Source organism: Lepidochelys kempii, chromosome 1, assembly GCF_965140285.1.
Source record: "Lepidochelys kempii isolate rLepKem1 chromosome 1, rLepKem1.hap1, whole genome shotgun sequence".
Classification (NCBI taxonomy): Eukaryota; Metazoa; Chordata; order Testudines; family Cheloniidae; genus Lepidochelys; species Lepidochelys kempii.
The window spans coordinates 185,613,596-185,641,215 of record NC_136380.1 but is presented as its reverse complement, the minus strand read 5'-3'; the positions used below and the strand labels follow the sequence as shown (position 1 = coordinate 185,641,215).

The 27,620-nt window shown below is 41.7% G+C and overlaps 1 protein-coding gene across 8 annotated transcripts in view; it reads right to left on the bottom strand.

Moving 5' to 3' along the window:
- HTR1F (5-hydroxytryptamine receptor 1F) overlaps positions 1 to 27,620 on the bottom strand; it is a 193,664-nt gene that overhangs the window by 96,010 nt on the left and 70,034 nt on the right. For 5 of the 8 annotated variants that reach the window (XR_012154060.1, XR_012154092.1, XR_012154087.2 and 2 more), the window contains exon 2: positions 20,025 to 20,155. The exons of 1 other annotated variant lie outside the window; for it this stretch is intronic. Coding sequence is in view for 2 of the 7 variants with exons in the window: in XM_073304287.1 (XP_073160388.1) it covers positions 20,025 to 20,155 (131 nt within the window). In the remaining 5 variants the exon portion in view is untranslated. Of the gene's footprint in view, positions 1 to 20,024; positions 20,159 to 27,620 lie in introns of all 8 variants that reach the window. 2 more of the 8 variants (XR_012154088.1, XM_073304278.2) reach the window with 1 other exon arrangement.

Genomic DNA, 27,620 nt, shown 5'->3' with positions numbered 1-27,620 from the left:
GTCAGATTAAGATGAGTCACTTACTGTGGTCTGTAACAAATAAGTAATAGGAAAGCGATAAAAGGGTCAGTGCATAAGGCTAGCATTTCAACCCAACCCACGGCACAAAAAGTCTCTGATGAATTTTAGTTTCCTAAGACTTTCTTCTATATGCTTTAGATGTTTATAGTTTGACTTACAAAAGAAGATGCTAAGTAATAGGGATTTTTTCCCCCATCTTTCCCTAATTTATTACTTGTACTTTCTCTAGAATGTAAGAACAAGCTGCTTACCTAGCATAACACCACTATTTACCACCATAGTTAGAATACCAAGATATGTGTTTCTGCCACGTGATATGTTTAAAATTCAGCACATTTGGAAAAATATATAAATACAGGTTTTTTATTTTACTCTTAATATACTAAATGCAGAGATACAAAGCAAGCTGCTATAGTAGCACTAGCCTTGGCCATGGGATGCCAGCAATGGAAGAGGCCTAAACACACACTCATCTGGTCTTGCCCTCCTTCTGAGAGACATTCAAATAAGATGAAGAGGGAACAGAATGGCTCAGACTCCCTGTTGTGATCAAGATAAGTCTGAGTGGCACAGTGGATAACTAGGAAATGCCATTCTGTAATTTGTGATAGCAAAAGAAGTTAAGGAGGAGATTTCCTGACTGAGACTGACATCCCCTTGGGGGAAAACTGAGATAAGTACAAAGAGCCACCTTTCCTTGTAAAAATCCAGGCAGGATAGGACAGATAGGTCACAAGTGAGGACCAGCAGTTCACTTACTCCATGGACAGAAGTGATCTCTATTAAAAAACTTCTTGAAGGGGGCAGAGAAAGGGAGGGACCTGAGGGGTTCAAAGGGATCTGAACACTGTGCTTTAGCTCTCAGTTTGAAATTCCAGGGAGGGACTGCAGACCTAATGGTAAGCTTTAGGTAAGATTGTACTTTTTGAAATCTAGAGATCACGATTAATATTTATTATCTTTATTGCAGTACCAGCTAGGAGCCCCTGTTATGAACCAGGTCCCCACTGTGCTAGGTGCTGTACAAACAACAACAAAAAAAACAGTCCCTGCCCCCAAAGAGTTTACAATCTAAGTATAAGACAAGCAACAACAACTGGATACAGAGAGATGGGGTGGCACAGAGAAACAATGAGACAGTACTGGTCAGTCTGACATGCTGTGGTCACAGCACATCAGCAGCCTAAACATTGCCAAGTATTTTTGTAGGCATCGCGGCACAAGTGACTGTTAAGGAAGGATGTGAAGGCCAACAAGGTGGATTTGTTCATGTTTATGGAGAGCTCCTTCCAAGTGTGAGGGACAGCATGGGAGAAAGCACAAAAGGTACTTAACTGAAAATTGAACATGTGTTTGAAAAAAGCTGGCATTCTTAGCAGATGGGAGGCAGAAGTCTTATCCATCACAGATATGTATATAGTCCCCCATTACTGTAGTATCGGAGTGCCTCATTCTTTAATGTATTTATCCTCACAACACCCCTGTGAGGTAGGAAGTGCTATTACATATGGGGAACAGAGGCACAGAGAGACTAAATGACTTGCCCAGGTCACAACACTGAACTGAGTCCCAGGCTATTGCCTAATTACTGGACCATCCTTCCTCTCATAATCCACATCTCAATAGCATATGAGAGAACAGATCAGGGGTAGGAGGATTAGGCCAGGAGAGTGAAATTAGTTTATGTATGGCATGATGGATATGGTGGATCCACTGAAGGGATATAGATAGAGGAGTGACATGGTCAAAGCAATGAGATAGGAAAATGATGTTTGCCACACCATTTTGAATCAATCAATCTGAGTGGGCAAGAGTGCCTTTGTCAAGGCCAGAAAAGGGGGGCATTGCAATAATTCACAAAACGATGAGGGCCTGGATGAGAGTTTTGGCTGTGTGGGTTGTTAGGCAAGGCCATATCTTAGAGATATTATGCAGGTAGAATTGGCAAAATGTACACAGCCTGGATGTGAAGATCTAGAGCAAGGTCCAAGTGAAAGAGAACACCCAGGTTAAAGGCCTGAGTGACAGGGAGGATGGTGGTGTTGTCCAGAGTGATTGAGAAAGGAGGGAGCATGCAGGGACCAGGTGAAAGATGGCACTTATTTCAGTTACATAAGAACTGAACTGTCTAGATGGCCAGAGTTACAGATCTCCCATATTAATTACAACAGCAAGTTCTTGGCCAATTTCCTTGCAACACACTTTAAAATATTGCCTACCCCACTTAGTCTCCGCTCATCTTGCAGGAATCATATTTCCCAAAAAAGTCTAAATTGATACAAGCCAGAAGTTAAGGAATTTAAGTCTGAATACACTTGGGTGCACACGGTTGTAACTACATATATTTCAAAACCAATTTTAGTTAAACTGGTGCAAACTGTGTGTGTAGACAAGGCCTTAGTCCCCTAGAATTTGATTTATGCTCCTTTCCCCTTTTCTTTCCTACTTAGCTCTTTGGAGAAGAGACTGCATGTTACTCTGCATCTGTACAGTGCCTAACACACTGGGATTCCCGGCTAGGTTGGTCCTGATGCACTACTGTAATGAATGTGATTAATAAGTAACCTCCAAAAGGTATTTCTATATAATGTAGTATACACGCATTCTCCTTGTACACACTCACTTGTATCTAGTCATTGTTTACAGTATAGTACTCTGTCAAAATATTTCTAGGTGTAATGCAACAATTAATTAAGCTAATCATTAAAATACTCACTTGGAGGAGCATGCAGAAGAGCTTTATTGATCATATTTATCTGCAGACTCAAAACCGCACAGCCGTTTTTGTTCCTTTAGAATGGAAATTACCAATTAAGTTTTAGGCTCCATTTCTGCTTTTTGAAATAAAAGGGGGAAAAGATGACAAACAAGCACATCAGAAATCGCAGCGTCTCTCTCTGACAAATCTTGCCCTTTCTTTCTCGTGGATGTGGTCACTTTCCATTTTCCTCTGCAGGCTACTGGCATATCAGCAATGCTTTCACATACCATGGTCAGTTTATTTTGTCTTTTTATAGTCAGGGTTTCAACTTAAACATCTGCCGCAGTCTGGTTGACTAATCCACAACAGGTTTCCCATTCTTTTCTTTGCCAGATGTAACAGACCAGCACACAACTGCTCATTGTATTAGGAGACGAATAAACAACATGGCTGAAACCAAAGGGTTCAAACAGCTTTGGCAAAATACGTATGGACAGAATACAGAGTATTTTCCCCTAGTTCTCATCTCTTTTCTGATTTACAACAACAAAATACAGACACCCTAGCAGTACAATTTACTTGATCAATATATATTACATTTTACATAAGCCATTTCTAGTGTTAGGTTCTCCTGTACTCCTCATGGGGTTTGGAAACAGTTAAAAGGAAACTGTTCACTTTTTTCCCCCCAGCCCAGCAATGTGAATGTTCAAAAGTTAAGAAACTTTTCTCAACGTGAATAAAAAATTAAAATCTCTGATAACAGACATCAAATATTTGGCCTGTTTTTGCTCCTAGTCAAGTCAATAGCAAAACACCCAGTGATTTCAGCCAGGGAAGAGCTAAGCCCATTTTTCTTTTCATGGGCAGCGTAGGTAAATGCTATAGTTAAAATTGCCTGACAATTTCCATTCTAAGCTCCTGTTTTAAAATTGCTTATTAATTTGCCCAATTAATTATCTAGGCTGAAATTTTCCATGTTAGGTGTCTGCCTCAGGCTCATATTGTTTTACATATAAATACATATTTTAGCAAATATTGCTCAGCCATTTTTCAGAATGGGATTGGGGAAAATGCATTGTTTTGGCCATGTTAAGAAGTTCTTACAATTGTTTCTTTGATAAGCTCTAGCAACTCCGTGCTCCACAACAGGAACTTGAAATTTGGCAGCAGATGTTCCTGGTATCAAGGGTGTGTCATTTACTGCCCTTGTGAACTTTCACCCAAATTTGGCCAAGCTGTAAGCCTCTGAAAATTGCAGTTCATAAATGCTCAGTAATTCTCTGAAAATTCCATTTGTACTGAGCCCCTATGGGCTGCATGTGAGCCATCACCAGAGAGTGACTGAGCATGCTTCATCCTGGGGTTGCAGGGACTGAGCAGGCCTTATGCCATTGCTGCTCCCAGTAGTCAAAGGTGGCTGAGGCACCTAGCACAGAAACTGAGATCAGGGAGACTCTCTCTCAATGCTTCACAGGCTGGTACGTAGGCAACGTGGAGAGAAAGGAGCAGCCTCACTGGAATGCAAAGGGTTGAAAAGCTGGGCCTGGAGGGTGGGAAAACTGGGGCATGGAGATGGTAGGGAATGGAGACAGGACATGGAGGAAATTAATAATTTTGTATTTAGAGCTGGGTTTGGACAGTGTGCAATAAATAATGCCTGGGACTACACGTTAAATGATGATGATAAAAAGGATTACTGAATAGCTACTAGTGAGCAGTGTTCATTCTGTGCACCAAACAAGGCAGCATCCTGTAGGGAAAAATAGTACGTGATCATGTGATGGAGTGTATCATAATGCACAAGGGGGCAAAAGCATATTTGCACACGCAACCTTAAATCTGGCATTTCCTAACTTTTGATTGCTTGACCCTTAATATTCTTTTAATTATCTTTGTATGTATTATTGGTATTTGTATGGCTGTAGAGGCTAGAGGCCCGAACTTGAGATCAGATACTGCAAAAATACATAGAAAGACCCTGCCCATTCCTTGCAGAGCTTGCAATCTAAAAGACAAAACAGACAAATGGTGACAGGAGGAAGAGAGATGAAGGGTCTCCGGAGGCCATGGATCACATTACTTCCCTACTTTCCAAGTGGAAAGTGCTTCCTATCTTTGGAATTTTTCAAGCGCTGGTCTGAGCAAAATGAATATACAAGGTGGGTACAAATTTCTAAAGCGACTTAGGAGCCCAAGTTCCATTTTCAAGTGACTTAGGCTCTTAGGCTCAGCACTGCAATGCCTAACGTTTAGGTGCCCTGCTGCCAAGCGGAATTGACAACTCTGAATTAGGCACCCATAATCCCTATACAATGTATGGGGAGAGTTCGATACCAAAGAAAGGGAGCACAAAAACGAGATTGCTGAGTGAGGAGCTGTCTAAGCTAGCCAATGGGAAATGTCAAGGAGAGGGGTGTAGCATCAGGCCTGCCCCTCAAAGGGATTTAGGTGCCAAAGTCCAGGCCAGACGGAGGCCCCTATCTTCAATTGGAATTCACAGTTGTGAGCTTTCTCCTGGAGTTAGGTGCATAAACCATGTCAGCACTTTCTCACAAACAGGCCAGTGTTTAGCATACTTGCCCAGGATGTGGAAGATCCAGGTTTAAATCCCCATTCTGCCTTACATAGAAAAGGTCTTTTACTCCCTGGTGAATGTCTTATGTACGTGTATATCTCAGCCTTTTCTGTTGAAGCTGTTCTATTACAGTATTTTATATGACGTGTTCATTGCATGATGGGGACTGGACCTGGACTCTCCGATATCTCAGGAAGATGTCCTACCACTGGGCTACAGAGGCACTCTCACTCACTGTCTGCCTCAATGGTTATTTAATTATTCATACAAAGTGGAACAATTTCAACAAGAGACACTGTGAGTTCCACCCCAGAATATCCTATAGGCCAGTGGTTAGGGCACTCACCTGCAAGATGGGAGGCCTGGATTAAAGTCTTCCACAACATGCAGAGAGGGATTTGAATCTGGGCCTCCCACATGCTGGTTGAGAACATAAGAATGGCCACACTGGGTCAGACCAAAGGTCCATCCAGCCCATTGTTGATTTATAAAAATATCCTCAACTTACTTTCTTTTGACTCAAATATAAACATCCCTGTTCACATAGGGCCAAAATCATCCCCACTGGAATTCTAATGACTTCAGTGAATATCTGACATGGATGAATTTGGCCCTTAGAGTCTACATTGACTATAACCTATAGCAGTAACAATGCATTTCTTGCAATACCTGATAAAAGAAGCAATTAACAGGGTAAGCTTTTCAGACATCTTTTTGAAATGTCACTAAGTATAATCTTCTGATATGACCGTGTCAGTTTCTAAACCAAAAATCTGTAACTTTTGATATAAATAGATAACTTCTAGTTAGAATAATCTGATTTGTTTAAAATAACTTCAAGATCAAATTTGAGAAGCTAGCAGCTACTTTAAAAAGTCAATTAATAACCCCCCCAACCCCCAAACAACTTCTTAAAATATGTGCAAGTAAAAGGGAAAAATATTCAAAATTGCCTGTTCTTGGGAGTATACACATAATTAACACTGCTAATTTGTGTTTACTAAAATTATCCCAAATATCTAAAACAAAATATTGCTGATTTAAATTATTCATTTACATAAATTGGTATAGGTCACACCAGAATCAAGCCCATCAGTGAACAAAAGGCCTATCCATATTTTAGTATAAAATTTGTAAATCTTATTTTCTTAATGCTAACTTCATTTACCATAATGGTAACCTAAAAGGCATCCGAGTGAAATATCAGTATGTCTGCCAAAGAGATACAGCTATTGAGACAAGGTCTGGCAACAAAGAATAAACCAGATGCCATACAATTTGAGAAGAATTTACGGCCACAGACTTGCTCTCAATCAGTCAATATTTTAATTTGTGTCAGATGTACCTTGTTCAAAGCAGCCAAGAGAAGTGCTAACACTGACTCAGTGACGTAATACATGAACATCTATAGATCAGAGTTTCAGTCTGCCAAAATGCATGTGCAAAACAGAGAAGGTGGTCATTAGACAAACTACAGAGTTCATGCAGACAACCGCTCATGTGGACAACTACATAAAGAAAACAGCTGTGTTTTGGAAAAGAATCAGCTATACAAAAAATTGCAAGCCAGTGTCCAAATGCTGCCGGAGGTGGTCAAGTTTATTGATAATGCAGCAAAGTATTTCACAATTCTCTAATTCCACTATCAGCATTGTGGCAATTATTTAGGAAATTCCACTGAGGATTCACCACTGATCTGCTCTCCATGCGGGACACTGCATATGCGCTTGATAAATTGGCAATATAATACAGTACTTAAGTAACAGAATGCTTTGTAGAGTATTCTTGCATATTTCAGAGGATTCAGAGGCACTAAGTGATTTGTACACATTAATACCACAGAATCCCAATCTTAGAGACCTCTGGAACTTTTGTAAAAATCCAGGAGTCACATAATCATGGCTATGAGGGAGCTAGAGCACTCCAGATCTCCTAAGCTCTGGAAGGCTGAAGTTAAGCCCCTGTGGAGCTCTGCAGGACTGAAACTCCCTAGCAGATCCCCAATTGAGATGTAGAGGAGCATCAAAGATATGGGCACTGAGTGTCAGTCAACGTGACTCCTGCGGGATATTCCTAAGCTTTTGAAAACTGGGAATTTCAATTAACCAGAGTTCAGAAAGTCAGAGTTGCACTGAACTCAGTTGAAGGGGGTGTGTGTGGGAGAAACAGGACCCAAAATTAAAAAAAAACAAAAAAAAAACTGAATCACATACGAGATCAGTACCAGTGACTTATAACCCAATCAGAAGATGGTTTAACATGCTGTGTTAATAAAAACAACAATAGTACCCTGAGAGAACATTAAAAAGTCCTGGCCATATTCTAACAAAAACAATGACTTGGATTTTGCTCACATTGGCTATAATGCATGTAAATATTCAAAACAAGTAGAAGAGGGACAAGATATGCCTGCCTGATGTTGAAAGATGTTAGTGTTTACTACATTGGAGAAAGGATTCAAGAACAGCACATCCCTTTGAAATATTATCCTTGTAATGTGTTCCAAGGACTGGGACTTCAAAAGCTATCTGCTAGGCACAGAACTTATGTCAATTTTGACCTTACTGAAATATAAGATATTTATGAACAGGATCTTTAAGTTTGGTCTACAAAGCTGTTAAGAGTTGAAATGCTAAAAAGTTAGTAAGTAATTTTTCCCCTCATGCCAAAACTTCACTGACAATTTTCTGTTAAAACATGCAATTAGGTGTCTACATCGTTTTATTTTGAATTGCACTTGGCAATGAAGCAACGCATTTTCACAAGAGCCTTTCCTGCATTACTTTTTAGTAAGGGTTCATTTAAAAAAATAATATTTTAAGAGAATACATGCATCGGAATAAGAATACAGAGACAAGATAACTGAAAAAATAATCATGCACTATAATCTCAACATTTAGTTTAGAAGTCCTCAACACTTTGAGGATAACGAGGAAAAACGTTGAGCCTCTTAAAGTAAGCTAATGGCTATTGCATTACTGGCTTAAATGCATCCGAAAGTAGCTACTGACACTTGTTCCAAAATGTGACTGGAGAGAATTAGATAACACAACATCAGAATCATTTTGGTATTTTCAGAGGACTACACCATGTTATAAAAAAATAACCTTTACTTTCAATTTTGCAGGAAAGGAGTACAGAGGCAGAAAAGAAAAACGTCATACCCAAAAAATACTGTTTTTCTTCTCATTAAAGTAGCCTTTGAAACAGTCACGAGCAATTTTATTAAACAAAATATTCTCCTTCCTTTCCCAGAGATGATTTCAGTTACACTTATAACAAAAAGAGTGCTCCGCAAGACCTGTTGCGGCAGTTCTCAGATTATGGGGCAAAAGAGGCATGGGAATGTGCCAAGGGAGGCACGAGCTGTGTGTCTTATGGTTGGTTTGTTTTTGAAGAGCTCTGACTGTCAGCCCCCGGTTGCTGGGCCTCATGTCGAAGGGCCATGCACACACAGGGATAAAAGGGACAGTCAGAGCCACACCAGCGGAGCTCAGTCTCTTACCCCTACCCCATCCCTCACCAGGAGGCAGCCCAGGCTTGGGCTCTCCTTCCACCTTCCTTCTATGCCTATGCTCAGGCTCTCCTTCTCCCCCCTCCCAACCTCCAGTTCCTCATCGGGAGGTGGTGGCAGGGCTCCAGCTGTCAGCCCCAGGGTGGCAGCATCAGCACAGGAGTAAGGGTGGCAATGGGGCGCTAAGTCTGCTGTGAAAAGTGATATTGAGAAGTATCACTTTTCACATTCCCACCCTTACTTCTGCGCTGCTGCCCTTTTACTTCTAAGTCTGCTGTGAAATGCGATACTGACAAATCACATTGCTACCCTTCAGAGCTGGGTGGCGGTATATATGTGTGTGTGTGGGGGGAGGGGAGGGCATAAACAACTTCAGACACAAAGGAGGGGGGGCTGATCAAATAAGTTTGGGAAGCACTGACTTAGTGGGTGGTAATGAAATCAATGGCAGTTTTACCATGACAAAGTATAAAAATAGAATAGTGCTCTCTTAGCTAGAGAGAAAACAAATGTAAACAGCTTATTGTCAAAAAATTGAACTGCTGAAAGTTATCGGGGACGAATTCTCCACTAGTACAGAGGAGCAAAAGAGGAGAAAGTGGAGAGTTCAGGAAGGAAAAACAGAGCTTGAAAGATACCTCCCTGCCTTTCCTTGAGAGTACTCACACAGCCCTTCAAGCTACCACATCTCTTCCCCTTGAGTCCTGGAAAAAAGAAGAGGCAGCGTGGTGCTCGGAAGCAACCATTAGTCTCGAGGGTTTATTGCTCTGGGGACAAAAGAACTGTCTGAATGGAAATGTGCATAGGAATTAGTATTAACTTCCTTCCGCTACTTCTGGCGGACCTGTTGCGAGTACTCAATGGCAGGAAATCTAAGAGGCCTTTGCTGCCATGTATGAGATGAGCCCCAGGGTGCAGAGCAAAGAAAAAAGCCCCAGAACTTGCACATCATGACTTTGCTAGTCTATTAAACCACCAGTTCCTTCCTTCCTTTCTAGGGGAGGATGCAACTTCAACTCTGAGGTACCAGCAATGCTGGATTTATCATATTCCCCCTACAAGCCTTCGATGATGTGCAAGGAAGAGTGTCTTTGTTTATCTGAGAGACTGTCTTGTAACAAGCTGAGTACAACTGAAGTTCATGGGTTTTTAGGGCTCATGTCCCATATAAGACCAGTGCAAGAATTTCTGCCAATGATTTGTAAGAGCCTTTTCAATGTGAATCAGTGATATATTACTTTGCCTTATTGACTTATTTTTCATAGCTTCCCTTTTAGCAGCTAGGCTAAGTTCAGTGATTGAGGTACCTGGCACAATGGTCTCTGACACAGGACATCTGATCTCATCAGGAGATTGATCGGAAAGCACGCTGACATCTGTATTCTCTCTTTAAATCATGGTCTCTTTGGCCAGTGTGGGTCAACGAGTATGACCATAGCTGTTTTCCTCTACACCTTCTGCATTACCTTGGCTACCAGAGGTACTAGGGGATATGTATATATCAGTTATGGTGCATCAGAACACCAAGTCTGGATGACTTTCTGTTGACTGGCCTGGAGAAGAACACTGATATTAGGAAGTTTTCAGCTGAAGTGAATCGATCTATCTTTGGAGCACCCAAGAATCTCTCCCCACATCCTCTTTCTGGTTCAGGGACTATTCCTCTGGCTGTCAGCAGCTTTTGTTCAGGGAGTCCACTTTGGTATTTGAGACTGGCTTTATGCTCTAAGGGACGGGCTTCCATACAATGAAAAAGACTTATGATCTCTGGATGCTGTTTTATCCTTGTCAGTTCAAATACCAGACTGTGGTTACTTTAGAGAAAAACCTGAAAAACAGTAATTTTATTAGAGTCAATCTTGCATCCCTCAGCTCCATGAAGCTGATGTGACTTCTCCTATCATTTGACCAGATTTGCTGGACTGAGGCATCTCCGGAGCAGGCTACCCACCCTCTAAGGTAGGCGCTGCATTTTAGGACAGTTGCACTGGCTGCCACTAGTGGTATCTCTCTAAAGTAACCTATTTTAACTTCAGTCCACCAAGTCAGGAAATATTTTACATCTTCCTGGATTTTTATGTGAACATTCAATGAAGCTGAACTCTTTCATTTGAAAAAGAATGAACCTCTGAAAGGACCTTATTCTCCAACATGCCCACATGAAATCTTCATTAAATTATAGAACTATCCACTAGAAGGAATATGACAGATTTTCGTGACCGATTTACTGTTGGATTTGACTTAGGTAATTGTTATTCAGAGGTTTAAGAATGGTTGGTTGCTCTAGTCCATATTGATGATAATTGTCCCTGAGGGGCTGATGTGGTCAGCTCATTGAAAGACTGGGAAGAGGCAAGAAGTTTTTTTTAACAGGACTGATTCATTTTCATGGATGTTGCTCATGAAAAAAAGATTTAAATTCTAAATCCCCATCCTCCTATGATCAAGCAAAGCAGCTTTTTCTACAATTTTTTTAAAATAAAACTTGAACAGAACAATCACCACGTACTAAATTGTCCTGTACTGTTATAGTCCATACGCTCTCTCAGAGAAGACAAAAAGCAAGCATAACTAGCCAATTATGAGTTAGTCATGGGTCTAATGAGCATAATTAAATAGATTTCTAATCAAAGAATCCAGTATTTATTTTTTTAAAAAAATCTATCAACCTCAGAGATGGGAGAGGGGAGCGGGGCATGTGTGCCTGCATGATCACTGTTGGAGGGGGGCGGGGCTAGATGTACCTGTGTCCCTCTACCTTGCTACTGCAGCTCACTGGCATGGAAGGGTAGGGCTTTTTATTATGCATGAGGCAGGCTAGAGGCACAAATGTAGCAGCCCTGCCTGAGTTATGTAGCAGCCCTGCCTGAGTTAATTGATTCAATCTCTGAGGCACAAATGTAGCAGCTGACTCTGTAGTTAATAACATTGTTAAAGTTGCTGTTGATGGTTAATTGAGCTCACTCTCTGAAGCAGAAATGAAGCAGCCTGACTGTTAATGTTAATGTTGCTATTGTTAGTTAACTGTTCCCATTCTTAGTCAATTCCCCCAGAAGCATAAAACCTGTGAAAGTTTTAAGGCCCCTACATTGCTAGAGTGATGTAAAGGAGTCTTATTATAAATGATGTAAGGGAATCCTCAGCTAGGAAGATCTATGTGCTTTCTTACTTTTTTCCTGTGACCAAGGGGCACAATGGGGTTAGATTATAGCTAAGGATTTAATTTACTTACCCACTTTAAAAAAAAAAAAGAGACTGAGGGCAAACAAAACATTTACTAAGCAGTCAATAAAATGTCAGGACAATCAGAACCAAGCATTTCCCAAAGTACCCAGCCAGGTCCAGATGAAGTTACCAAAGGGCAAAGAGATATTCATTCTTTTGCACAACGTGAATGTCCTTCACATCACGCATCAAAAACAGCTACTCTAGCTTCTCGTGCTCACGAATTTCCTACAAAACTGCATGCGGATGGGGACAAATTATTTTGCACATTATACAATGTTGTTCTCAATCATGACCGATGCTCTGTAATTGTGGATAGTTTTCCATAAAAAAACCCCACAAACTGAAGGAAGATGCGGCTTAAGAGGAAGGCAGAAAGAAACGTTAGAAGACCATTATAAGTACACTTGAAAACAAAACACTGGCAGAGAAAGAACATGTGGAGGTGAGTGGAAATATAAGAAAATGTTATAATACAGAAAAATAAGATAAGTAGCATAGAACAGTTATAGTGATGGGGTCTCTTCACTTGCTCCGAGATCTTGAATAGATATCACTTACAAAAAAGTAGTTTAAAAACAGAGCTAACTGTGTGATCATTTACTATACTATAAATCTAAATTAAAATCTAGAAATTCAGAAATATATGAATAAATTATTAATCTAAGATTAAAGATGTTAGATGGATGGTAAATATCTGTGCTCACTCAAGACTTATCTAATTTCTTCTACGTTCAGATTTGTACAGCATGGGTGAAGACACTAGCAGGTGCCAACATCCCCTTGTCAAAGACTGACCACCCACTTGTGAGGGAACTTCTTGACAGCAGGGTCCACAATGGTGGTGCGATTCTTGGTAGGACACAACTGACTGAGACATACCCTCAAAGGAAAGGAAAACTTAAAACTGAGGCTTAAAGACAAGAAAATCGCTGTTCTCTTTGATAAATGTTGTGATGATGAGGCAAGATCAGTTCTGAATGTATTGTTTGCACCATTACAACCTGATTGCAGTGGGCATGGTTAACACTGTTCTTAGACGCTGTTAATCACTCAACTGTTTCACAGGCTGTAGTCAAAGGAGTAAATGAGTACCAGATTGATTATAAAAATGTTGTAGTAATTGAAACAGACAATGCTAGTTACTTGAAAAAGGCATTTGATTCTGTGTTTTCTACACTGTTTCCAAATTCTGTGCATATAACCTGTTTGGCACATATTGTTAATTTAATTGCTGAATCATTTAGAAAATCTTTTCAGTTGGTTGATACATTTGTAAGGTGCTTCAAAAACATGCTCTATAACTCGGGTAGTCAGAAAGCAAGGTACCTCTATTTCATGAACCAGAAACTACAAGAGGAGTCTCCAGATGCCAAAGCATCCATGCCTCCTAGTTCAGGTAGAACACGCTGGAACAGCTGGTTCCATGCTGTCCAGTATCACGCTAAGAACTTTCAGTTCTACAAATAATTCTTAATGAAGAGTGTAACAGCAGCTCCCCAGTTTCTGTGCAAACTATTCAGAAAATGCTGAATGAGCCAACTAATTATGCATTGTTGAAAGTACAGATCACTTTTCTAGCACAGAAATATGAACAAATTCTCAGTTTACATCTGGCATTTGAGAGCAGGAAGCCTTGCACAGTTAAAGCACCTTCTGGAAGAACAACACATATATTTCAGATCACACCTAGAGCTCCCTTCAGAAAGCACCTCAGAGTTCTTGAAATTTATGGAGGCAGAAAACTTATCTCATATTAAAAGATTTGCCTGTCTAGATCTCCTTAAAGAGGCATTCCATGCAGCATCTGAAAAGCCTGACAAATATTTGTAATTTGGACAACCAGGTCTAAATTTTCTGATAGCTTGTAGGTTATTTGATCCTCATTGTGTTTATATCCTGCACGAACACTGTGAATACTTTCAAGTAACACCTGGTTTCTCTGAGGTACCGGAACAGCAGCTAAAATTGTACAGGGAAAAGATTGTGCCTGAAGCTATTCAAAGTCAACCTATTTTTGTAGATCTGCAAGTGTTTTGGCTTTCAGTGACCGAGAGAATTCCAAATATTGCCAAGCTGGCCTTGAATTGCATAAATACGGTCTCAAATTCTGCAGATGCAGAGAGAAGTTTTTCACTGTACAATTTGATCTTTTCTAGCAGAAGGAAATCACGAAGTGAGAAAAAGTTGAAGGTTCTTTGTTTTCTGTACTATAATTTAAATGAAAATACTGGATTGCACTGAAATACAGGACAATGATTTGCAAAACTGTATGACTTTCATGTGAGAATGTCATTTTAAATTGATCAGACTTTCAATTTTGTTTTTGCTGTTTGATGTTCTGTAATGTAATTTAAATAAAAATCCAGAATTATAACTGAATTCAGGGTATTAGTTACCAAGTGTTTATAACTTAATTTTCATGTGTTTAGGAAATGCTGAATAGTTATTGTGACTTTTTTTTGTGCTGTAGTTTAAATAAATTACCAAAACAATTGAAACTAGTGTGATTATATTGCATTATTTTGACAAATAAAATATGCAGAATTTTGAAACTTTTGGTGCAGAATTCCTCCAGGAGTAGTATTTATAGCTTTATAGATTCTAAGGCCTGTGCAGTCCCAGAAAAGCCCTCTAACCTGGATCAGGCTACAGATGTACTTGTTGTGGAATGGATACCATTAGTGGATAAAATGGTCTGGATAAGGATTTGAAGGAAAGCATCCCTGAAGGGAGCTGAATAATGAGAGGTTGGGTCTCCTACATCTAGTACAGCAGGGAGCTGACTCGCCTTCATTTTACATCCCCCTTTCACCTCATGTGAGGGAGGGCACTGGAGTCTCAGCAGCAGGATGTTTGGGACCAGCTTGGGGATTATGTGGAAATGGTTAAGGAAATGGTTAAGGAAATGAGGTACTTCCAGATACTTCACTTGACTAAACTGCAACCTAATTAAACCACATCCATTACTGCCTGTCTTTCTTCCTGCATGGCTGGACAAGGTGGAGTTGAGGACTGGAGACGGGAGGGGATGGTTAACTTGTGCCCCCCCAGATATATACTGTTCATTCATTAAAATCTATATGTATAATTTGTTAATTAAACCAGTTAAATAACTCCCTCTTTCAGGCATTTTACAGTAATTGTTTTTGTTACGTAACAATTTATTAAATACCAAAAAAAACCCTTTTCTTTTTGAATAAGAATTTCAAAAGGGCACTCTGCCAACTCTTTCAAAAACCACCATTATGGGCATGATCATGCAAGGGGCCAAGTACCCTAAACTCCCACTGGAGACTGGGAGCAGTCAACACCTGGCAGCATAGGGTTCTTTTTCATGCTACAGCAGGACAAGTAATGAGACTGGATATGACACTCTAGAAAAGGATGGGTTATCTAGAATATTAAAATATAGTGCAGTTCCCTACTCTCTGTGGGTACGTGCAATTTCAGGAATTTTATGAGCAATCATCTCTTTATGTGTGATTGTTGCAGACAACTGACTTGAACATTTACATTTGTTCCATGGTATATTATCCTCCATGTCTCTATATGACAAGATAGTTTTCTCTCAACAGAGTGACCTGCAGTTTTACAGTTCTGTTTTTAAATATTCTTGCATTTATACCACTGAAATACTTTAAGAAACAAGCATTTATCATTAAACTATTGCGCTTGAATCTTATTTTCTGGAGGGGTTTGTTTATTTGTTTGTTTTAAAAAATTCCTTGCAAAATGAACACACTGTGCAGGGATATAAAAACAAAACAAAAAATTACATAGACCTACAAATGCAAAATGAGTATAGGACAACATAAAAGTGATTAATCTTTGCCCAAGGAAGCTCTGTGATCTGTTAACATCAAAAGGTTTAGGAGGTCCATTTAGGCATTCTGCGGTTTGGTTGGTTAGAGTACACAGTATCACAGTACTTTTCATCTTCACAGTGCTTTACAAAAGTTAACTGATTCTTCACAACATCCCTGTGAAATAATTAAGCATTATTATCCTCCCCCACTCTTTTCTTCCCTCCCAGATGAGGAAGCTGACACTGAGAGTTTAAGTAAGGTGCTCAAAGCCATGGAGGGAGTCTTGTCAGATCTAGGAGTACAACTCTGGGCTTTGACTCCCAATTCTGTGCCAGGCCTCAAATCCCTCCAACCTTCTTTTCAAAGATCCGTTGTCCTCCATGACCTCTCCTCCCAAGCAGGCCTACAACTTTCTGTATCTCTACATATTTTGATCTCTACCAGGTAGGCCCACCGACAACCCTATCACTAAACCTTCCCCCTACCTCTGATTTCTCTCTCTATTCCCGAAGTCACCACCTCAGATCACACTCTGGCACCACTTTCTAGCCTAGCTGATCTCACAGAGGAGGCTCAGCACAACTCTAAGCTCTGTGCTAGATCCTCTATAGTTCAGTTAGTGGGCACCCCATTAAATAGTTTAGGTAATCCCTAGCTCTGCACACAGACTAAATCCCACACTGGCTCCCAGCAGATGGCGAGGGCAAGCAATCCATCATTTTCCATGTTTAGACTAGCATGGAAATTCTACCCCTATTCAAGAAAGTTTGGGAGTTAGACTGGAAGCCGGAATTAATTCACCCTTGACTAGACTGGATGTTACCAAGTGCCTACTATAAAGCACAGGGTTACAAGTATATATGACCTCTAGGAAGCTACTGCGACAAAGAGGAAGTAAAAATCGTAAGCCTCAAATCTGTAATTTCCAGGATTTCTTCATGTACCAAACTCCCAAGAATGGATACAATGGGTCAGTCTCTAAAGGTGTCGCAGTTTATTTCAATGAAGCAGCGCAGTTCACAAGACCCTAAGCTCAGCTATCTGAAATTCTCTGGCGTGTAAAATTCAGTTAGAACTCTCATGAAAACAAGCTCTCTGGCAGTCGCCTGTACTTTGGCTGTTGGCCCCAAATAGAAATGAAAAGAAGAAAGGTGAACCAGATTTTTCTGTACTTCAACATTCAGACAAAGGAACACAGGCCTGGATTACTTTTTATTGTAGCCAAGCCAGCTGAATTTATCCTTTGTTGTCAAGGTGGGCTTGATACTAAAGTGCTTTCTGTGAGGTGCTGAGGACCCAAAACTTCCATTAACTTCAGTGGGAGTTGAGTGCTCTGTACTTTGCAGAATCAAGAACACATGCCATTAATGTGTCAGCACATGAGTTCTTTGAATTACATGATATTGTATCCTGTGTAATCAAAACATGGAAAGGTTTGTTTTTCCAGAGAGAGGTGGCTCAGTTATGCAACCATCCAATGAAGCAACGTGCAAGAAAACGTGCAAAGCAAAATGAGAAATACATCTTTTCTACAAAGAAAAGATGATTCCAATTTTTAAAAAAAAAACTAATAGCTAATGCATCTAAAAACAAAAAGTATCAGATACCAAAGATGCTTTCATTTCAAAGCATAAGCGCAATAACTAAAACAAATTAAACAAAAGAAAAAAAACACCCTGTTACCATACCAAAAATAGATCAAGGCCCTCTAGAAAGGTAAAATAAGCCATTTCTCACATGTTATCAAAGAACAATATGGTAATTAATTCAGAATAGAATTAAAATGAAAACTAACAGCAAGTGCAGTTGAATACGATTTCGCTAGGGATGAGTTTTCACAGCACAAAAGCTACAGGACCTTCTCTGGTAAAGATTTTCAGGATAGTAACATATTGTTGTACAACTTTACACGACATTAAGGACCAGATCCTGATTCTGCTGTGACAGAGTTCCTTCAGTTAGGCAAGGCAGGTTTGGACACGCTGGGCCAGATTTGCTGAACTAACTGTTAGACACCTAGATACCTTTAAAAATTTGGTCCATAATTCTTAACTACTGCTAAAAGTGCTAATGAAACACCGTGAAGGTACCCACTGAATTTAGAATTACAGACTCAGTCATGTGCATCAGTGTATTTAAGGTAAGTTCATTTTGCAAAAAAACATTATGAAAAAGTAAAAGCCATTTAAACCCTGCTAGTGTATTTGTCTTAATGTTTGTGAAATATTTTAAAAACAGTCTCCTGCCTAGTAATGGATAAGTAGCCAACAAAATGTAATTGTCAGCAATATTGTATATTTTAAAATGTAACCCTAGAGCTCCCTCTCTCAAGGCTTGAGTTCAGTGTTCAGCATTTCTGCAACTCCACAAAGACCTGAGCAAGGTAGAATGGATCAGAGAAGACTGAGGGCAGCACAGTTTAGCACTGCTGCAGAAATGTGCAGAACGTGCTCCCTCAGCACCTACTACTTATATGCAGCACTGAGCCCTGGTCTACATGGGGGGGGGAAGGGGGGTTTTGGGGCGAGGAGAGAAGAGGATCTAAGTTACGCAACTTCAGCTACGTGAATAACGTAGCTGAAGTCGACGTACTTAGATCGACTTACCGTGGTGTCTCCACCGCAGTGAGTCGTCTGCTGCTGCTCCTCCGTTGACTCTGCCTGCGCCTCTCGCAGCACTGGAGTACAGGAGCCAATGGGAGAGCGCTCGGAGACGGATTGCTGCCCGCTGATCCAGCAGGTAGTGAAGACATACCCATAGTGGGTGGCTTGCAACAGCCACAAGCCAGACGTGATCAGGAGAGTTTTATGACAACATTTACCCAGGCTTCAGCATGGAAGGTAAAACCTTCCTTTTAACCTTGGGTAAAACCTTTCTTTGTCCCCTTCCCACTAGTGTAATCTCAAAGGACAAGGGAGAACTGGGGCCTAAATTAAAATACAAGAAACAACCAGAGCCAGGATATTTTGGGGGACCCCTTAAAATAGCTGAAAGGATTTCCATCTTCAAAAAGCTGGCTTAAGAGTGCGGAAGTGAACTCTGATCTTGTCTAAGCTCCTCTATACCAAATTTCAGCCCAAAGTAAGATTTTATGGCTAAAATAATTTCTAGGCTCTGGCCAGATATTCCACAGACTTCACCTCACATTTCTAGCCAAAGTCAAAGCTCTATCCCAACCAAACTCTAGACTGTCCTCTAACAGGCCCGTCACCTGATGCCTCTGCTTCTCCCAGGTGTCCCTCTTAAACAACCCATTCTGATTCCTTGTACTCATCTTCACACCTTCTTTCACACTGCTATTTATGCCTGACCTTCCGTGTCCCAATTTGCATTGCAAGCAGCCAACTTTCTTTACTCAAATCTTGCCTAAAATCACACACACACACTTTTTTCTGCAATGATAATCTCCCTAAGGAAAGAAGGCTTTGGTTATTAGAAGAATCAGTAGAAGAATCTTCTAGATGCCATAGTTGCTCTTTGGAAATCAAACCATCAGTTCATCATCCAGTGTACGTCACATTATGACTCCGAGCGGATTTTCTTTACTAAATTACAAGGCAAGTCAGTCTCTTGGAACATGGACCAGATGTTCCAGTCTGCTGTGTGTACAACAAACTTCATCAATGATTTGTAACTAGAACACTAATAGAGCCTTACAGCTATGCTATAATAAAACAAGTCCTGGTCCATGTATCAAATCCAGGTCCACATTTCAACTCCATGTCAGATTATGACCCTTGCTAGAACAATCAGTAAAACATACATTCAGTCAGTAACCTTATGATTTAGAGTTACTAACAATCCAGGTATCAGATCATTTCTGGAACAGTTATCCCGATAACAGATTACAAAGAGGGAGACTTACCATAAATTGTTTGAATGGGGACTTTCGGAATCACAGTTAAGTGATTTACAACCCAGGTAATTTTTCTTAAGGCAGGATCCCCCAGGGTATAAGAAAAGGCTCCTTAGAAAATCTCCATTTCAAAATCCTACATATTCTTTGTTTTCTTGTTTCAGAAGGAGAAACCAACATTTTAATGGTTGATCATACTAGTTTAAACCACAACATATAATTCTATACAAACTAACCGGAACTCTTTTTATACAAAGAAAGCTCATTCAAGATCTGCCTAATATCCTGGTGTTCCCAATTAATGAATTAAGTCACCTTACCTTTAGATAGAAAGCCCAGCATAAGCACATCTGCATCTGCCTCCAACTCCAGATTGAACACATCATTTCCATGGCTCAACAAGCCTTCAAGATTCTCCTCCTTCCCATACTGAAAATGTATTATCTCAAATCTGCTAAGAAACAAATAAATAAAATCATCAGTTCCTCCTTTCCCCACCGCCAGCAAAAACGGCGATGTTGTGAGGACACTGGACCTAATGGGAAGCAAAAGAAAAAGGTCTGTGAAACGCATGCAATATGAAACGCAGGTCTTTCGCTATTTAACCATAGCAACTGCAACAATTCCATGACAGTCTGGAAGGGATTTTCTTACTCTGCAGAGGATGCTAAATGAGACTTCTAAAATGGTATCCTCCATTAAGATAATTATGGGGGGGAAAAAAACATTCAACTATACATGAAAGCTACAGCTATATTAAGACTTCAGCTGGCAGCACAATTTGCTACAGAGCAGAAGACATGGATTCAGTATCAAATACAGGATTTCTGTCTTCCCACAAAGCCAGAGGTGACACAAAGGGAATGACAACTTCTGCAGAAGGCAAACAGAACTCATTCTGTGATCCTTCTCTGAGATTGCCCATCCTGTGGCATGAACAAGGACAGTGAACAGAGGCAGGGGATTAAAAGTGGAAACAACTGCATCTTCAAATGACAGGTTGTCCTTACTAGACTGGCATGAGTTTGGGATGGGTGTTATGTTTTTCTTAATTTATACTAACCATGAAGGAAGTCTCAGAAAGTGACTGGTCAACATGATTATATAACTCCTCAAAAGGAGGCACGTGGCACATCTTTTTAATAACAATTCACAAAAGTCTACCAGGAGAAATCAAAATCCACAAGGGCAGCAGACTGAGCAGAATAAAGAGGGATTCAATATCCTGAACTCCAAGGTTGACAATGTCCAGAGGGCAAGTACAGAGGATGGGAAGCAAGAGCCTACGCTCAAATGCCAAAATACTCCCTGCCTCAAATCAGACAAAAACAGTCAGCTTTCGATACGTGCACTTTGCACAGGCAGAGGAAGCAAAAGAGGAAAGAAAAGGAGAACAGTACTGAGCATAAACATAATTTTTTACTTATAAATGTAGGATGAACTGTTAGCAGATCTCATCTGCAATCAAACAGTGGATCATTTCAGAAAACTACTTCAATGAAATTTAATTAACCCTTTAATACTTGGTGGTAAACTGTGGAAAAAATAGATATCTAAAATTTAAAAAAAGAATATAAGTGAAAGATTAAATATATAGGAGGGTTTCCTTTATGGGTGCAATTTGTACTTACATATTTGAAACTCTAAGTGAATCGCAGAAACAAATCTGACTATGACTGTTGCTCCTCTCATTACCTGATGGGGAGTGCAAATAAGCTGGAGGCACAAGCAATTAATTTTGCAGGCGTAAACTGCATCCACTAACAGACTGAAAAAAGTTAATTAAAAATACACTCATTTTTCTGGAAGAAATTCTATTTAGACATAAAAATCAGAAAACAAACTACGCAGGGATCTTTCATTTCCCCTCAGCTTTATTACTAACTGCATTTGTAAGATAAAGGGATTTTTGTTCCATCTGAGCTTTGCTGCTCCTGCTGCTGATTTCCCACCTGAAATCATAATAGTCTGTTTGTGATGTCTTGGTTGGTTGTGTGAAGAGGAGCACAGTAGGTCATCACTGACTGAGGAGGAGAACTTCAAGTGGGAATATGCAGGATCAGAAAGACTCCTATAGAAACAAAGATCTCGAAAGCCTCAGCTCAAACGGCCTGTAGTTTTAACTCTATTTCGTCCATGATGGTAAACTTGATCTCTCATTTGTCTGCGTCTCTCTCAACCATTCTTTGCCTTTTTCTTTGCCTCAGCTTCCATAGGAAATACGCTCTGTGCTGAAAGACCACTATCCTGTCCTTCAGATCCCTCCTCGAGGCCCACTTCTGCCATAATGGCTACACAAACTAAGTCAATTCACAACAGCATGAGAGTGGAGCAGTTTGGGATAGCCAATATTTACACAGGTTTTACAGTGTTATATTCTGATTTTTAGAGTTTTATTCTTCTCCTCTACCATTTGAATCTTTCTGGTATTCTTCGATTGTAAACTCTTCTGAGCATATGCCCTACGTATATGTTCAGAGTTTATAGCACATTGTGTGCACTACCATGCTACAAACAGCAGTAGTTATGTACAAATAAATCCTAGCCAGCCGCAAACAATGCTTTTTGAAAAGGTAACAGTGGGTAATAATTTAACTAATATTATGTAATTCTTTTAACATTTTACAGCAACAACAAGCTGGGACTGTATGCCAGGGATGGATCACTTGATAATTGCCTTGTTCTGTTTGTTCTCTCTAAAAAACATCTGGCATCGGCTACTGTCAGAAGATAGGATACTGGGCCAGATGGAGCATTGGTCTGACCCAGTATGGCCATTCTTATGTAAACATACGTCAAGGTTCCTCCCCCCACGCTGAACTCTAGGGTACAGATGTAGGGACCTGCATGAAAAACCTCCTAAGCTTATCTTTACCAGCTTAGGTCAAAACTTCCCCAAGGTACAAAATATTCCACCCTTTGTCCTTGGATTGGCCGCTACCACCACCAAACTAATACTGGTTACTGGGGAAGAGCTGTTTGGACGCGTCTTTCCCCCCAAAATACTTCCCAAAACCTTGCACCCCACTTCCTGGACAAGGTTTGGTAAAAAGCCTCACCAATTTGCCTAGGTGACTACAGACCCAGACCCTTGGATCTTAAGAACAATGAACAATCCTCCCAACACTTGCACCCCCCCTTTCCTGGGAAATGTTGGATAAAAAGCCTCACCAATCTGCATAGGTGACCACAGACCCAAACCCTTGGATCTGAGAACAATGAAAAAGCATTCAGTTTTCTTACAAGAAGACTTTTAATAAAAATAGAAGTAAATAGAAATAAAGAATTCCCCCCTGTAAAATCAGGATGGTAGATATCTTACAGGGTAATTAGATTCAAAAACATAGAGAACCCCTCTAGGCAAAACCTTAAGTTACAAAAAAGATACACAGACAGAAATAGTTATTCTATTCAGCACAATTCTTTTCTCAGCCATTTAAAGAAATCATAATCTAACACATATCTAGCTAGATTACTTACTAAAAGTTCTAAGACTCCATTCCTGGTCTATCCCCGGCAGAAAACCAGCATAAGACAGACACACAGACCCTTTGTTTCTCTCCCTCCTCCCAGCTTTTGAAAGTATCTTGTCTCCTCATTGGTCATTTTGGTCAGGTGCCAGCGAGGTTACCTTTAGCTTCTTAACCCTTTACAGGTGAGAGGACCTTTCCCCTGGCCAGGAGGGATTTCAAAGGGGTTTACCCTTCCCTTTATATTTATGACACGCCCCCCAAATCACAGCTAGGGTGAAACACTGGCTGGGATTTCTTCCTGGAGCTCTAGGAAAAACAGAGTTAATAAGACACATGCATCTCTAAATATACTACCAAGTACATAAAGACTAACAATATTTTCTACATCTCAAGGACGATTTTAACCAGTTGATTCTGGGAAACTTTCACGGGAGAGTGCATCAGCCACTTTGTTAGAAGCTCCTGAGATGTGTTGGATGTCGAAATCAAAATCTTGGAGAGATGAACTCCACCGAAGAAGTTTTTTGTTAGTTTCTTTGACGGTGTGAAGCCACTTCAGGGCAGCATGGTCGGTTTGCAGGTGGAAACGCTGTCCCCAAACATATGGGCGTAGCTTTTCCAGAGTGTAGACAATGGCGTAACATTCTTTTTCAGTGACTGACCAGTTGCTTTCCCTCTCAGACAGTTTTTTGCTGAGAAACACTACAGGGTGGAATTCTTGATCAGGTCCTTTCTGCATTAAAACTGCTCCCACACCACGCTCGGACGCATCTGTGGTTACTAGGAACGGTTTGTCAAAGTCTGGGGCCCTTAGTACAGGGTCAGACATGAGTGTCACTTTAAGCTTGTTAAAGGCCTTCTGACACTTTTCGGTCCACTGAACAGCATTTGGCTGTTTCTTTTTGGTTAGGTCTGTCAGTGGGGCGGCGATTTGGCTGTAGTGTGGTACAAATCGTCTGTAATAACCGGCCAAGCCTAAGAAGGATTGAACCTGTTTCTTTGACTTTGGGACAGGCCACTTTTGGATAGCATCCACTTTGGCCTGTAGGGGGCTGATAGTTCCTTGACCCACCTGGTGTCCAAGGTAAGTCACTCTGTTTAGGCCTATTTGACGCTTCTTAGCCTTAACAGTTAGTCCTGCCTCCCTTATGCGCTCAAGGACTTTTTGTAAATGTTCCAGGTGGTCTGCCCAGGAATCCGAAAATATGGTCACATCGTCAAGGTAGGCGACTGCATATTCTCCTAATCCCGCTAGGAGACCATCTACAAGTCTTTGGAAAGTGGTGGGTGCATTTCGCAGCCCGAAAGGGAGTATATTAAATTCATACAGCCAGAGATGTGTGGTGAAGGCTGACCTTTCCTTGGCAGATTCATCTAGCGGTACCTGCCAGTACCCCTTGGTTAAGTCCAAGGTAGAGATGAACTGGGCCCGTCCCAGTTTCTCTAATAGTTCATCTGTGCGTGGCATTGGATAGTTGTCTGGGCGAGTTACAGCATTTAGCTTATGGTACTCCACGCAAAAACGTATTTCCCCATCTGGTTTGGGAACTAGAACCACTGGAGATGCCCATGCACTTTCAGAGGGGCGGATTACACCCATCTGTAACATATCCTGGATCTCCCGTTCTATAGCAGTTTTAGCTTGAGGAGACACCCGGTAAGGTTGGACCCTAATTGGGTGAGCATTACCTGTGTCAATGGAGTGGTATGCCCGTTCAGTCAGTCCTAGGGTGGCTGAGAACGTTGGTGCATAGCTAGTGCACAGCTCCTTGATCTGCTGTCGCTGCATATGCCCAAGGGTCACGGAGAGGTTCACCTCTTCCACACCACCAGTACATTTCCCTTCGTAGTAGACACCTTCAGGCCACTCAGCGTCGTCTCCTCCCTGGGCTGTAAACTGGCAAATCTTTAATTCTCTGGAATAAAAGGGCTTTAGAGAATTAATATGGTACACCTTAGGCTTTCGGTTGGAGGTGGGGAATGCTATGAGATAATTAACAGCTCCCAGGCGCTCCTGGACCATGAATGGCCCTTCCCACGATGCTTCCATTTTATGGGCCTGGAGCGCCTTTAAGACCATGACCTGGTCCCCTACTTTGAAGGAACGCTCTCTGGCATGTTTATCATACCAGGCTTTTTGCTCTTTCTGAGCATCCTGTAAGTTTTCTCTAGCAAGGGCTAAAGAGGTTCGGAGGGTGTTTTGTAGGTTGGTTACAAAGTCCAGAATGTTAGTTCCTGGAGAAGGTGTAAATCCCTCCCATTGCTGCTTCACCAATTGCAATGGCCCCTTAACCTCACAGCCATATACAAGTTCAAATGGGGAAAACCCTAAACTGGGATGTGGTACAGCTCTGTAGGCAAAGAGCAACTGCTGCAACACTAGGTCCCAATCATTGGAGTGCTCATTTACGAATTTACGTATCATGGCCCCCAAAGTTCCATTAAACTTCTCCACCATGCCATTTGTTTGATGGTGGTAAGGAGTGGCAACCAAGTGATTTACCCCATGAGCTTCCCAAAGGTTTTCCATAGTTCCTGCCAGGAAATTAGTCCCTGCATCTGTGAGGATGTCGGAGGGCCAACTTACCCTGGCAAAAATGTCTGCTAGTGCCTGGCACACACTTTTAGCCCTGGTGTTGCTTAGAGCTACTGCTTCCGGCCATCGGGTGGCAAAATCCATGGAAGTCAGTATGTACTGCTTTCCTCTGGCTGTCTTTTTCGGAAAAGGACCCAGAATATCCACAGCTACTCGCTGAAATGGAACTTCAATGATGGGGAGTGGCTGGAGAGGGGCTTTGACCTGGTCTTGGGGTTTTCCCACTCTTTGGCACACCTCACAAGACTCGACATAGGTAGAAACATCCTTGCCCATTCCCTCCCAGTAGAATGACCCCCCCAAACGGTCTTTGGTCCTGTTCACCCCAGCATGGTGATCATGAGCTAAGCTCAAGAGCTTGGCCCGGTATTTAGTTGGAACTACCAACTGTCTCTGAGGATGCCAGTCTTCCTGGTGTCCCCCAGAAAGAATTTCCTTGTATAAAAGTCTTCTTTCTACAACAAACCTGGATCGATTAGAAGAGGTGAGAGGCGGTGGGTTGCTCCGTGCCGCCGCCCAAGCTCTCTGGAGGCTTTCATCTGCTTCCTGTTCGGTCTGGAACTGTTCCCTTGATGTTGGAGACATCAGTTCCTCATGGGATTGTGGACCTAGGCTTGCTCCCTCTGGAAGTGATATAGGGGATGGAGCTGTTTCTGTTGACTGTGAACCGCTCTCCGCTGGTGCACTATGTTGGGATTCAGGCTCCGGCTGAGCCTCTTGTGTAGGGTTATCGGCTGCTGCCAGTTCAGGGTCGGTGGGGCCCTCTGGTGTTGAGGTTGCAAGTATTGGATTCAGTGCTGACACTTGGTCTGGTGTTGGTTGTTCGGCTGGTTCTGGTTCTGGGACTGGTTCCGTCTGGGTCTCTGGGACTGGATCCACTACTGCTGTTGCATACATTGGCCTGGGGTCCGGGTCCATCACCTCTGACCGGGTCCTGATAGAAGTTTCCGGAACAGAGCTAGGCCTCACGGCTTGTTTAGCCTGGCTGCGGGTGACCGTTCCCACCCTCTTGGCCTGCTTCACATGATTGGCCAAGTCTTCCCCCAACAGCATGGAGATGGGATCATCATCATAGACTGCAAAAGTCCACATTCCTGACCAGCCCTTGTACTGGACAGGCAACTTGGCTATAGGCAAACTGAACGAGTTGGACTTGAAGGGTTGAATTGTCACTTGGATCTCTGGGTTGATTAAATTGGGGTCCACTAAGGAAGCATGGATAGCTGACACTTGTGCTCCAGTGTCCCTCCATGCGGTGACCTTCTTCCCGCCCACACTCACAGTTTCCCTCCGCTCCAAGGGTATCTGGGAGGTATCTGGGCCTGCGGACCTCTGGTGTGATTCCGGTGCAATGCACTGTAATCTGTTGGGGTTCTTGGGGCAGTTGCCTTTACATGCCCCAGCTCATTACATTTAAAACATCGTCCAGCTGACGGGTCACTGGGGCGAGGTGGGTTGCTGGAGAATGGGGTGGTGGGACGATAAGGGGTCTGGAGGGTTCTTTGGGAGGTAGGTGGGGCCTTGGGCGGCCCCCGGTAATAGGGTGTGGTCTGGGGTGGTTCCTTCTGGTCTCTGCTCCAACTGCGACCAGTTTTCTTCTTCTCTGCCACCTCCACCCATCTGGCTCCAATCTCTCCTGCCTCAATTACAGTTTTGGGTTTCCCATCTAGGATGTATCTTTCTATTTCCTCAGGAACACTCTCTAAGAATTGTTCCATTTGCATTAGGAAGGGCAAATTTACTGGAGATTCAACACTTGCTCCTGATATCCAGGCATCCCAATGTTTCACAATGTGGTAGGCATGTCGGGTAAATGACATGTCTGGTTTCCACCTTAGGGCTCTGAA